This window comes from Loxodonta africana, chromosome 3 (assembly GCF_030014295.1).
Source record: "Loxodonta africana isolate mLoxAfr1 chromosome 3, mLoxAfr1.hap2, whole genome shotgun sequence".
Lineage (NCBI taxonomy): Eukaryota > Metazoa > Chordata > Mammalia > Proboscidea > Elephantidae > Loxodonta > Loxodonta africana.
In genome coordinates, this window is record NC_087344.1 from 213079720 (window position 1) to 213092749 (window position 13030).

General features: G+C 39.8%; 1 protein-coding gene across 1 annotated transcript in view; it reads left to right on the top strand.

Annotated features, from left to right (window-relative positions):
- Positions 1-13030, top strand: part of ADCY10 (adenylate cyclase 10) — a 195387-nt gene that overhangs the window by 11306 nt on the left and 171051 nt on the right. Inside the window, exons 4-7 of the mRNA XM_003414895.4 lie at positions 67-210; positions 2585-2790; positions 4437-4533; positions 7126-7214. Coding sequence (XP_003414943.1) covers positions 67-210; positions 2585-2790; positions 4437-4533; positions 7126-7214 — 536 coding nt within the window. The remainder of the gene's footprint in view (positions 1-66; positions 211-2584; positions 2791-4436; positions 4534-7125; positions 7215-13030) is intronic.

Here is a 13030-nt window from a genome sequence, read left to right on the forward strand (position 1 = left end):
AGGTTTTATACAGACCGATGGTCCCTAGGGCAGGTCAGAAGTCTCCGGTGTGTCTGTCTCTTAAAGGTGACGCGCTGCTAGCCCTTTGGAAGGTGGAACGAAAGCAACTGAAAAACATTATCACAGTGGTCATTAAATGTAGCCTGGAGATCCACGGATTGTTTGAGACCCAGGAGTCTGAAGAAGGCCTAGATATCCGGGTCAAGATAGGTAAGCATTTATGAAGGAACAGATGCTATAGCAGTTTGGATGTGAGTCCTGACTCCTGAGGGATCTCTCTCCCAAGGAGAAAATGCTGGAACACTGGCTCAGCCCTGCTATTATGAATTAAATTTGAAATCGGGCAGACCAGAATGTGAATTTGACTCCTTCACTTACCAGTTAAGTGAACGTGGGCTAATCAAAATACCTGCCTCCTTGGCAGGCGCCCTGGTGGTGCAGTGCTTAAGAGATCAGGTGCTATACAAAAGGTTGGCAGTCTGAATCCACTAGGCACGCCTTGGAGACCTTATGGGACAGTTCTGATCTATCCTACAGGTTCTTGTGAGTTGGAATCTACTCGACAGGAACAGGTTTGGTTTTTTTTTTCAATCACCTCTTTGGCTAATACAGGAATCCTGGGGTGATGCAATATGTAAGCGCTCAACTATTAGCCAAAAGGTTGGCAGTTTGAACCCACCCAGATGTGCCTTGGAAGATAGGTTTGGTGATCTGCTTCCGAAAGGTCCCAACCTTGAAAACCCCATGGAGCGGTTCTACTCTGCACATACGCAGCCATCATTAGTCAGATCAACTCAGCAACTAACAACAGCAGGTTAATACAAAGAATAAATTAGTGGAGTGCCTGGCACACAGTAACCACTCAACAGAAGTCGTTATTGTTACTATGTTGTTACCAGTTGCTGCTAGGTTGGCTCCAACTTATGGTGACCTTATGCATAACAGAACGAAACATTGCCTGATCCCGTGCCATCTTCATGATCATTGATATGTTTGAGTCCATTATTATGACTATATTATTATTATGTTTGTTTTGCAGCGTGTCAACTATGTACATCATCAAGTCTAATAGACAGTAGTTTGTTATTACATAGGTTCAGCAATAGTATGAGACTGGTCATCCCCCACTTCATAAGGATGACAAGAAAAGCTTACTGGGTGGGACTGCAGCACAGCTCCAGCTGCACAGAGGGCTTTTGATGTTCACACCTATAATAACAATAACACACATCTCCTCACTGCTCTTCAGACATCACACACATTGTATCATTCTCACTTCTCCACAGCCCTGATGGATAGGTGAGGAATAAGGTTCTGAGAGGTGTAAATGTTGAGTGACAGCTAGAGCTTATGGCTGCTGCTGTTCCTGTTCCTTAGCTTCTGCCTAACTAAGCTGTGTAAACTTAGAATTCTGAAGTGTAGGAGCTGGTGGAAACCACCTTTAACCTTCTTTAATATATGCCACCTTTTGCCCCTTTTGATATTATTAAAAATTTCCAAATAGGTTAAATATTTTGTCAGAAAAATTAAGGTTGCTAGAATACTAAACATTTTTTCCTAGTTAACACTCTGGGAGTCTGATGTACTATCCTGCTTGAGAATGATGGAGGCTCAGACCTCTCAAATACATGCTGACTGGCTGTTGGGAGTGCAGGTTCCAGCTCCTTTCCGCTTAATGACTCTGAGCATCAGTGTGTTTCAGCTAAAGGATAAACCATATGGTCTCTGCTGTACATGATGGTCATTAATGCTGATCTCCCCTGGTACTACAAAAATAAAAAAGTAAACTTTAATAATATTAATAGTAATCGTTTTAAAAATATCATTTGTCATTCATTTATACATGCATTTTATGTACATGTCACATTTTCCAACATTCTGGCTGCTGTTATCAGATACCAAAATCTTCAGCTCCCATCTTTAAAATAACTAGAGGAAACGTTGGGATGGGACACCTGACTACCAAAATGCCCAGTCCTTTTACCCAACCCTCTGGCTATTACCTGAAATTTGAGCATGAGGGTTTCTTTTTAACTAAATCCAAAATCTCTGATAAAATGAAAATTCTCCCCAAATAGGAATTATTAAAGTTGTTCTCTGCCATTGCCTTTAAGTATAAATAAATTGGAAAAAAAAAAAGATGAAATAAATTTGGGCACTACAGAGGTAAGGGCCACAGAAAGATGAGAGCTAGTAGCTGAACTTCCTAGCTTGGGAGAAGAGTTTTTGAAGGCCTGGTTTACAAGGAAAACCCCGGTGGCGTAATGGCTAAGTGCTACTGCTGCTAACCAAAAGGTTGGCAGTTTGAATCCACCAGGCACTCCTTGGAGACCATATAGGGGCGGTTTTACCCTGTCCTATAGGGTCGCTATGAGTCGCAATTGACTTGACAGCAACAGGTTTGTTTGTTTTTGGTTTGGGGCTACAGGAGACATTCTTCGATTCCTATGTTAAATTTCAGAAGCCTAGATTTTGCTCTGAAGTAGTATAATCACTCCAAGATTCTCATTTTTCCAAGAACTAGTGCTGGTGAGAAATCACCCAGAGCTTGTTGCACAAACTTTACTGCTTGCCTTCTTACCAGGACTGTCTGCTGGCCACATCAGCATTTTGGTCTTTGGGGATGAAACACGCAACTACTTTCTGGTGATTGGTCAGGCCGTGGATGACGTCCGCTTTGCGCAGAACATGGCGCAGATGAACGATGTCATTCTGTCGCCAAACTGCTGGCAGCTCTGTGACAGAAACATGGTTGAAATCGAGAGGATTCCAGACCAGAGAGCAGTTAAGGTAGGTGTGGCTCTGCCGCTTGCAGAAAGTTCTGGCAGTATACACCAGCGGCCTCCTGCCAGAGGAGCCACTGGAAAGGCTGGCTGTGCGAAACTACTGGGGTGGAGGCTGGGGGAGAGTCAGTCTGGTTTTAGGTTTAAGAGGCTTTAATCCAGGATATGTTGTCTGGGATGAGCAAAGACTGGGGAACTCAAGGAGGAGATGATTAGGCTTATCTCTGCGGGTAACTAAGATGTAGAATTTGGGTGTTGATCCTTTTGGGGGACTAGTGACCTTGCTCAAGGAACAGAAAGAGTTTCCTGGCTACTCTTGAGCAGAAGGGAGGAGTTTGGGCTCTCACTTTGACTAGCCATCATCCTTATAACCCAGGGGTTAGTGGATCACAGAGGGTGAAAGATTGGAAACAGGCAAACGCAGCAGTGAGAGACCTTCCCCTGGACCCTGCCTAGTAAAAACACCCTGGTTAAGGTGAAGATTGTAAGCAGAACTCTCCTTGGGATATGTCCAATTAGAGGAACTGTGCTTTGAGGGCGTGAGATGGGAAGAGAGCTGTGTTGTTAGCTGAACCAGGGGAATGAAACTGCATGACAGACAGAAAGAAAAGACAGAGAATCCGTGTAGATGCCGGCAAAGATGGAAGGCACTCATCTGTCCCACACCAACTCTTCCCTCCTCAACCCTTCCCAACACCCCCGCTCACCCTTCCAGCAACCACATCAGGCTACATGGCCTGACTGGCTGGCAGTACCTCGTTTCCTATCTTCCTCAATCATTTCTTATGCCTTTGAATTTTTTATTTTGAATTAATTTTACACTTACGGAAAAGTTCCAAAAATAGTGCAGTTTCCCTATGTTCCTCACCCAGCTTCCCCTAATGTTAAAATCTTATAGCATCAGAGCTCAATTGTTAGAACCAGGAAATTAACATTGCTACAATACTATTTACTAAGTAAAGATGTTATTTGAATTTCACCAGTTTTTCCAGGATATTCTATATGTGATCTCACATTGCATTTTGTTGTTATTTTTATTTAGTCTCCCACTTTCTGTGATAATTCTTCAGTCTTTGCTGCCTTCCATGACCTTAACACTTCAGAAAAGTATTGATTCATTAATTTCTCAAATGTCCCTCAGTTTGGTTTTGTCTAATGTTTTCTCATTACTGGACTGAGATTAGGAATTGTTTTTTGGCAAAAATACCACAGAAAAGATGTTATGCTATTTTCAGTGTATGGTATCATGGCGTTTATGACGTTGGTATGTCTTATTCCTGGTGATGTTTCTACTACCTTTTTGGGCACCCACCCGCTTTGTCTTTTTACACTTATAAGGAGAAAATGTTTTATTTGAATTAAAATATTACAAGAAAAAATAAAGAAGAAAACTACTCTGAGGGTGGAAAAGTGCGCAGGTTAGCCCCATGGAATGGCCCTCTATGTGTACTGAAGATTGAGATCTTAATGAATAATTGGTGATATGTTTTAGTGTTATCACAAACCAAGTTGATTATCTTCAGTGTTTATGCCAGTAACTATTTACCATGTCCTGGACATTCAAAAACATGCTTCCTACCCTTTCTACTGAGAAATTATACTTGGAGGACCAGATAACCCTCAGAATAACTGAAAACTTCTCATTTTATTTAGGTTAACTTCTTAAAACCACCCCCTACTTTTAATTTTGATGAATTTTTCGCCAAGTGTATGCACTTCATGGATTATTATCCTTCTGGTGATAACAAAAGTGAGTACCCTCCATGGACAGAAGTCTCTGCTCTACCAGTGATGAACTGGGTCTTATACCAACGCCAGCTGCTCCATTACAAGTATCTGAGTCCTCAACACATCTCCCTGGTTCTTCCCAGAACACAAAGGGGACCTACTACCCTATTTCCCAGAACGGCAATTCTAAATACACCCTTCTTCAGCCCCTCTGCCTCTCCTGCTACATTGAATACTTTCCTTCATCTTTCAAACATTTGCAAGCCTCCCCAGTGATAAAAAAATAAATAAATAAAAACCTCCTTGATCTTACTTTCCCCTCCTAGCTTTCACCTCCACACATCTCAAGTGAGTAATCTGCATATTTGTACCTCTTCTTCCTTCCCTTCGTTTATTTTTTCACTCAATAAACACTGATTACATGCACCCTAGGGGGTATGTGTTCATCTGTTCTTCAGTCTTGAGTCCTGACGTGTAGTTTCTACTCACTTGCCCTTCTGTTCTACTTACTGAATCAAGGCCACTCTTGACCATCAGCTTGCCAAACCAAATAACTTCTTTTCAGGCCTTATCCTAGGTGATTGGCCTTAGATTATCTTCTCACTCTGGGTACTATCTTCTCCTCTGTTCTTGGCTTCAAGAAAATTTTTCTCCACTAATCTTCCTTTTACTCCTCATACTACCCATTTTTAATAGACTTTGCTGAATCTCCTTCCTATTCCTTAAACATTGGTGGTCCCAGGGATCTGTCCTTGACCTTCTGCTCTCCTCCACTCATTTCTTGGTGAACTATTCATTCATGCTTAACTTCCATTTGACTCCCAGGAGGGCCAGGACTAGGGTGAAACAAGCAAGGAACCTAGGGCACAAAATTTAAGGAGGCACTCCCTCTCAAGGTCTCCTGTAAGTGGCTTGTATCACCCCAGTTCTGGCCCTAACTGTCAGAATACAACCTATACCGTTGTCCTGAATTTTAGATTAATAAAGGAAACAAAACAAGAACTATCTATGGAGCATCTGCACCAGATGTCAAACAGGCTTTCCAACATTAACATGTCTGAAATCTTGTTACTTATCTTTCCCTAAAAAGTGTTTCTTCTTACAAATTGGAAACATCTTTGAATCATTCTTCCTCCTCATCATTTATATACAATTCTTGAATATTTTGAACATTATAAGTAGCAAATTGTACTTTTAGAAAGCTGTAATAGGTAATGAAGGGAAAAATTGACCAGGAAAGGCCAAGAATTCCAGAAGATCCAGAGATAAAAAGAGAAAGCCCAGAAATACTACCCTCTCCTTGAGCTCTAGATACTGCATCCCGTCTTCTAAGTCTTAATGGTGACTTGTTTAAAGGGTTTCTTTAGGCCTCGTTTTGGGCACATACCTCTCCATCCCCACTGCCACTCTCATGGTCCAAGCCTTTATAAACTCCTGAGTTCCTTGCCTCTCTCCACAGTATGTTCAGCGTCACTGCTTCATTTTCCAGCACTCATATGGATTGCAACCAGGCTAGAGTCTCCACCAGTCCTTTAACATACTGTGCTCATTCTTTAGCCTACTGTCAGGCATGCCCTCCTCAATTCTAGTAAAATTCGTTCAGGATCCATTTCTATTTCTTCTTCTCCTGTAAAGCCTTTTGTGATCAAACCAGCTCATATTGATCTATTCTTCCTCTGAGTTTCTCTGGTCCCTGTCTCTTACAAATGATTAGCCATTTTTTTTTTTTTTTTGGCCATTTAACTTTTCCATGCATATTATATTTGAATATCCAGTGAGATAAGTAAGTTCCTTCAAGGAAAAGCCCAAGTTTCTGAGTTACTTTCTTTTCCATCACAGTATCTGGCATGATGTTTTGAATATATGAAGTGATCAAAAAAACAATTTTAAAATTAAATTTGCTTAACTTACATCCTTTTCAGCCTCCATTTTAATTTTTTCCTTGATAGTCATCTCATTTTTTTGCATAATGTTCTGTTTCCTGCTGAAACCTCTCATCATTTCTCTCTCCCTAATTTTTTGATTTCTTCATGCTCATTTCTCCCACCTCCTATCAGTCTATTCTAGTGCATGGAACTATCAACCCTTATAGTGAAGGGAACCATAGAACTATTGCAGCTCAACTGCTCCTTTCCCAGATGAGGAAATAGTATACTATCAGTGCAGTAACTCGTCCAAGGTAACATAGTAAGTTGTTATCAAACTTGGGACCGGAAACCAGGCTCCTGACTCAGTCGTGGTGCTCTTTCAAATCTATCGTCCCCTTCATTCTGTCACCATCCTCCTCTATGGTCATCCGTTCATCTGCCCATTCCCATCTCCTGTGGCAATAATTTTAGCTCAAGTCCGGGGGTGAAAATCTCCCCACATCCCAAAGTATGACAATAATTAGAAGAGCATTTTGAGCTACATACAACTGAATTTTTGGAAACCTGCAACTTCTAAGAATTTCTCACTGGATTTTTCCCCCCCCTTTGGCTACTTGGTATCCCAGAGTGCCCTGACTGAACTGTGATGACCACCCAAAGAAATGGGTACTTAGGGGGCTACTCTCCTTGGGCTTGAAAGGCCACATCTCCCATTCTGAGCCCAACCCTTCTTTCTGTCCTCTTAGATGTCCTGAGGCTTGCGTGCATGCTGGAGTCTGATCCTGAACTGGAGCTGTCTCTACAAAAGTATGTAATGGAGAGCATTTTGAAGCAGGTATTTTCAATAATTGAATTTACTGACTTTTGGGGTGTTAGAGATCTTGGAGAGCTGGAAAGATTAAGAAAACCAGCAGCTAGTAAAATGCTCCATTGAAATAAAAAGGGTTATTCTCTATGTGTTGGTGACCACAGAATTTATTGTTCAAATCAGGATATTTGAGTCCCTGGGTTGCATAAACTGTTAAGCGCTGGGCTACTAACAGAGAGGTTGGTGGTTTGAGCCCACCCAGAGATGCCTCAGAAGAAAAGTCTTGTGATATACTTCCAAAAGGTCACAGCTATGAAAACCCTATGAAGCATAGTTCTATTCTGAAACATATGGGTTTGCCATGAGTTGAAATTGACTCAATGAAATTGACTCAATGACTTTATATTTACACCTTGACAACAGGCATAATCTGAGATTTTGTTGCCTCACACAACTTGGGTAAATGGTAATTGTCCCAAACATATAAAAACATATGGTCACTCTTTCTATATATATGCCACATGACAGAAAGATATCAAGTGGATGTGCATTGGTACACTTTTTTTTTTCCAGTTACTTGCATTCGATCTTAAACTTTAAAATTTAACAATACAGGCAATTTTAGAATGCTCAGAACTACCTTCGCCCCCACCCCCACCAAAACTTTTCTTCTTTTTTCCCTTAACTCCAGGTTCTTTCAAATGTATTAGGTCATGTGAATTATAACTCTTTAACACTCACCATATGCCAGAAACTCTGCTGTTTCATGTATTTATTCTTCAAAATCCTTGGAAGGTATTTTTGTCCACATCTTATAAATGAAAAGAAAACTGAGACTCAAAAGAATACCAGGAACTCTCCTGAGGCTGTAAACTAAGAAGTACAGCTAGAATTTCAACTCTGGCCTGTCTAAATCCTGCATTTTTGCATGGGCTTTCCAGCTCTTGGGGTGCAGTGGTTAAGCACTCAGGTGCTAATTGAAAGATTGGCAATTCGAACCCACCAGCCACTCCATGGGAAAAAGACATGGCAGACTCCTTCCATAAACATTATACCCTCGGAAACCCTGTGGGGCAGTTCTAAGTTCTACTCTGTCCTACAGGGTTGCTATGAGTCGGAATTGACTTGATGGCAATGTGTTTGGGTTTATCCACCTTCCTAATATATGTCTGTTTTAGTCTGTAATCCAGTCAAAATGCAGTTGTTTCCTGTAGGAAATCTTTGAAGGACAAGCCTCACAGTAGGCAGCTGCCTTCAGAGTGTAGGTTGAAGGGAATGTACCCCTCCACCTTCAGCCAAATTTAAAAACATTACCTCTAATGCCTGCAGTTGTTCAGTTCCTCAAGGTTTTTAATCCTCAAGAAGGCCACTGCTGTACCTCCCTCCCATCCCCAAGAGATGTAATACATTATGCTTCATCAGCTGCTGCCAGCTGGAAACAAGTCTACAGGAATGGAATTCAGGATGGGAACTCTGTGAGACATTAGGAAAACTTCAGGCAGGAATAATAGACAGTTGGTGAAGAGATACAGATAAGGGTGTTGAAAGGAAGCAAAAGACAAACCTTCCACAACTGGAAGGGCTGCCCTTGCACCTAAAGAATAGAGATGCTTAGAGATACTGTGGTTGTGTTTTCCAAACCAAAAATCAGAGTACATGGTCTGACAAAACAATTTTTAATTATTTTTTAATAAATTCATTTGAAAAATCAAAGAAAATTACTACATTGGTTAGTTAGAAATTATTAAATCACCTTTTATGAAAAGAATAAAATCATATGAAACCAGGACTGTCCCCGCCAGTTAGGAAGAATGGCTGCAGTATTCCCTATGTGCAGTTCCCTCTTTCATCTAAAATATGTTTCACATTGCCAGTAGAGAATCTGACGCTATATACTTGGTTTAATAAAATTCAGGGATAGGGACTGGCAAAGATAATTTGAGAACACTCTCCTTTCCTTTCCCTGTGCCTATGGTGGGTAGGTTTGGAGAGAAGAGAGGAGATACATGAAATATACCATCCCAGAGAGGAAGGGGCATGTGGTAGATGGAGTGAAGAGGAGTTTGAAGATCTGGGTTTTAGTTTGCTATGGTCTCACTTTGTAACACTAGAAAGATGTGTTACTTTTCCATGTCTCAGTTTTCTGATCAGTAGAATGGGTCTAATAATGCTGATTTTTATTTCATTTGAGGATGAAATGGAATACCCATACCCATTGCTGTTGAGTCAATTTCGACTCATAGCAACTCAGTAGGGCAGAGTACAACTGTCCTATAGGGTTTCCAAGGCTGTAATCTTTATGGAAGCAAATCCACCATAGAGTAGCTGGTGGGTTTGCACTGCCGTCCTTTTGGTTAGCAGATGAGCACTTTGACTACTACACCACCAGGGCTCCCCAAAGTGGAATAGAATGTGCAGATATTATACAAGGTACTGTGCTCTGAAAGTACTAGGTTGACTCCTTCATGATGCACTGTAGCAGACAGGGACACCCCCTCCATGGGCAGGCAAAATGCCTTCTCCGAACACCCCCAAACAGCCCTGCTTACCCGGGTCTGTTGATGAGAGTCTCTGCACTGCCCACCTGGTGACTGACAACCTGGGCACCTTCACTCTGACCAACTGCCAAGCAGCAGAGCATACTCACAACACCCAACTCAAGGGCCAGGGAGAATGCCCTTGTACCTACAGCCAGGTGAACAGTAGGGCAGATACATCACCTCACCGAAAATGTCACCTACCTCATCAGCAGCCTCGCAAAACCAGCAAGCAGGGACTTGTGCTTACACAGCCATTTGCTGCTTAACCCACCAAGAGACAAGGGGTGAGAGCTTCAGTGCAGCCAGATTAGCGACAGAGTAGCACACATCTCCAACATACTTGGATATATCAAAACAGAACAAAAATTCAGATTGCAGCAAACATACAATAAATAAATAAATATAAAAAATTCTTGATGCCTCAGAGACAACAGACAATATCAATTCACTTAAAGAAGCAGGACAAGATACTCCAGCAAGTGATCAAAATAAAGAACCAGAAAACCTTCCAGAGGAAGAAAAGGCAATGGAACGACCTGATAAAGATACAAAAAACTAATGTATGGAGTGCTACAAGAGATCAAGAAAGAGTTCAGGGAAAACACAGACAAAACCAAGGAAAGCACAGACACAGCAACAGAAGAATTCAGGAAAACAATACAAGAACAAAACAACAAAATAAATGGGCAATTAGAAACCATAGAAAAACAACAAATAGAAATCCAAAAGAATAACAACAAAATTTCAGAAATAGACCAGTCAATAGGACATGGAAACAGAATTGAGAAAATGGAAGATAGAATTAGTGAAATTGAAGACAAATACCTTGACACTAATTTGTTTCAGGAAAAATCATGAAGAAAAATGTAGAAAGCCTAAGAATTTTGGGAAACACTATTGAGAGGAAAAACTTACGTGTGATCAGAGTTCCATGATGCGGGGAGGGGTGTACAATGAAAAACACATAGAATTATTGAAGGTTAACTACAGAAAACTTCTCTGATATCATGAAAGATGAAAAGATATCCATCCGAGAAGCTCATTGAACCCCATACAGGATAGACCCAAAAAGAAAGTCATCAAGACATATCATAATTACACTTGCCAGAACCAAAGATGAAGAAAGAATCCTGAGAGCAGCTAGGGATAAATGAAAAGTCACCTAAAAAGGAAAACCAATAAGACTAAGTTCTGACTACTCAGCAGAAACCATGCAGGCAAAGAGGCAATGGGTTGACATATATAAAGCCTTGAAGGACAAAAATTGCCAGCAAAGAATTATATATCCAGCAAAATTGTCTCTCAAATATGATGGTGAAATTAGGACATTTCCAGATAAACAGAAATTAAGGGAATTTGTAAAAATCAGACCAGAATTACGAGAAATAGTAAAAGGAGTCCTCCAGTTAGAGAACCAACAATGTCAAACAACAATCCAAGACTAGAACACAGGACAGATCAACCAGATACCAACCCAGATAGGGAATTCAAAAAACATAACAAAGCTAAAATACTGAAAATAGGAATTCAGAGTCATCAATATGTAAACAATGACAACCATCAAAACAAAAAGAGGGAATAATGGTGTACTCCTAGAACTTCCATACGGAGAGGAAGTCAAGGTGATATCAAGAAATAAAAGACCAGTTTAAACTTGGAAAAATAAAGGTTAGTTTCAAGGTAATCGCGAAGGAAGATAACAGACCTACCTATCAAAGTTAAAAATAAGAAAAATCATAAAAACTCAGCAAATGCAAAATCAACAGTAATGAGATTAAAAGAAAATACATAAACAAAAAGAACTCAGCACAGAAAATTAAGTGGAACAAAGAAATCATCAACACTAAAAAAAAGAAATAAATACATCAAAAAACAGTAATTAACTCATACCTATCAATAATTACAGTGAACGTAAATGGCCTAAATGCACCAATAAAGAGACAGAGTGGCGGAATGGATTAAAAAAACAATAGATCTACATGCTGTCTACAAAAGACACACCTTAGACACAAAGACATAAAAAAACTAAAACTCAAAGGATTGAAAAAGATACATAAGCAAACAATAACCAAAAAAGAGCAGGAGTGACAATACTTTAAAATAGACTTTAAAACAAAATCCACCATGTAAGATAAGGAAGGACACTATAAAATGATTAAAGGGTCAATACGCCAGGAGTACATAACCAAATAAATATATATGCAAACATTGGTAGGGCTCCAAAATATATAAAATAAACTCTAGCAGCATTGAAAAGAAAAATAGGCTGTTACACAATAATAGTGGGAAACTTCAACACACTACTTTCAGTGGGAGACAGAACATCTGAAAGAAACTCAATAAAGATATAGAAGATCTAAATGCCACAGTCAACCAACTCAACCTCATAGACATATGTAGAACACCCCCCACACAGCAGCAGAGTACACATTCTTTTCCAACATTCATAGAACCACCTCCAGAATAGACTACATTTTAGGCCACAAAACAAGCCGTACAAAATACAAAACACCTTCTTTGATCGTAATGCCATAAAAGTAGAAATCAATATAGAAACAGCAAGTAAAAAAGTCAGATACATGGAAACTGAACAACACCTTGCTTAAGAACTACTGAGTAATGGGAAAAATCAAGGATAGAATAAAAAAAATTGATATACTGAAATGAGAATGAAAACACATCTTACTAAAACCTTTGGGAAACAGCAAAAGCAATGCTTAGAAGTCAAATTATAGCAATAAACACATCAAAAAAGAAGAAAGGGCCAAAGCAAAACACTAACCCTAAAACTCAAACAAGTTGCAGCAAAAGAAGCCTTCAGGCACCAAAAGAAAGGAAATAATAAAGATTAGAGCAGAAATCAATGAAATAGAGAATAGAAAAACAATAGAAAGAATCAACAAGACCAAAAGCTGGTTGTTTGGAAAAGATGAACAAAATAGACAAAACATTGGGCAAACTGACAAAAGAAAAACAGGAGAAGAAACAAATAATGTGAATAAGAAATAAGAGGGACGATATCACAACAGACCCAACTGAAATAAAATGGATCATAACGGAATGCTATGAAAAACTGTACTCCCAATAAATTTGAAAATCTAGAGGAAAAGGACAAATTTCTAGAAACACGTTACCTACCTAAATTAACACAAACTGTCGTAGAAAAACTAAACAGACCCATAATGAAAGAGAGTGAAGAACTAATTAAAAAAAAAAAAAATTCCAACAAAAAAAAATCCCTGCTCCGGACGGCTTCACTGGAGAATTCTACCGAACTTTCAAAGCAGAGCTCATACCAGCACT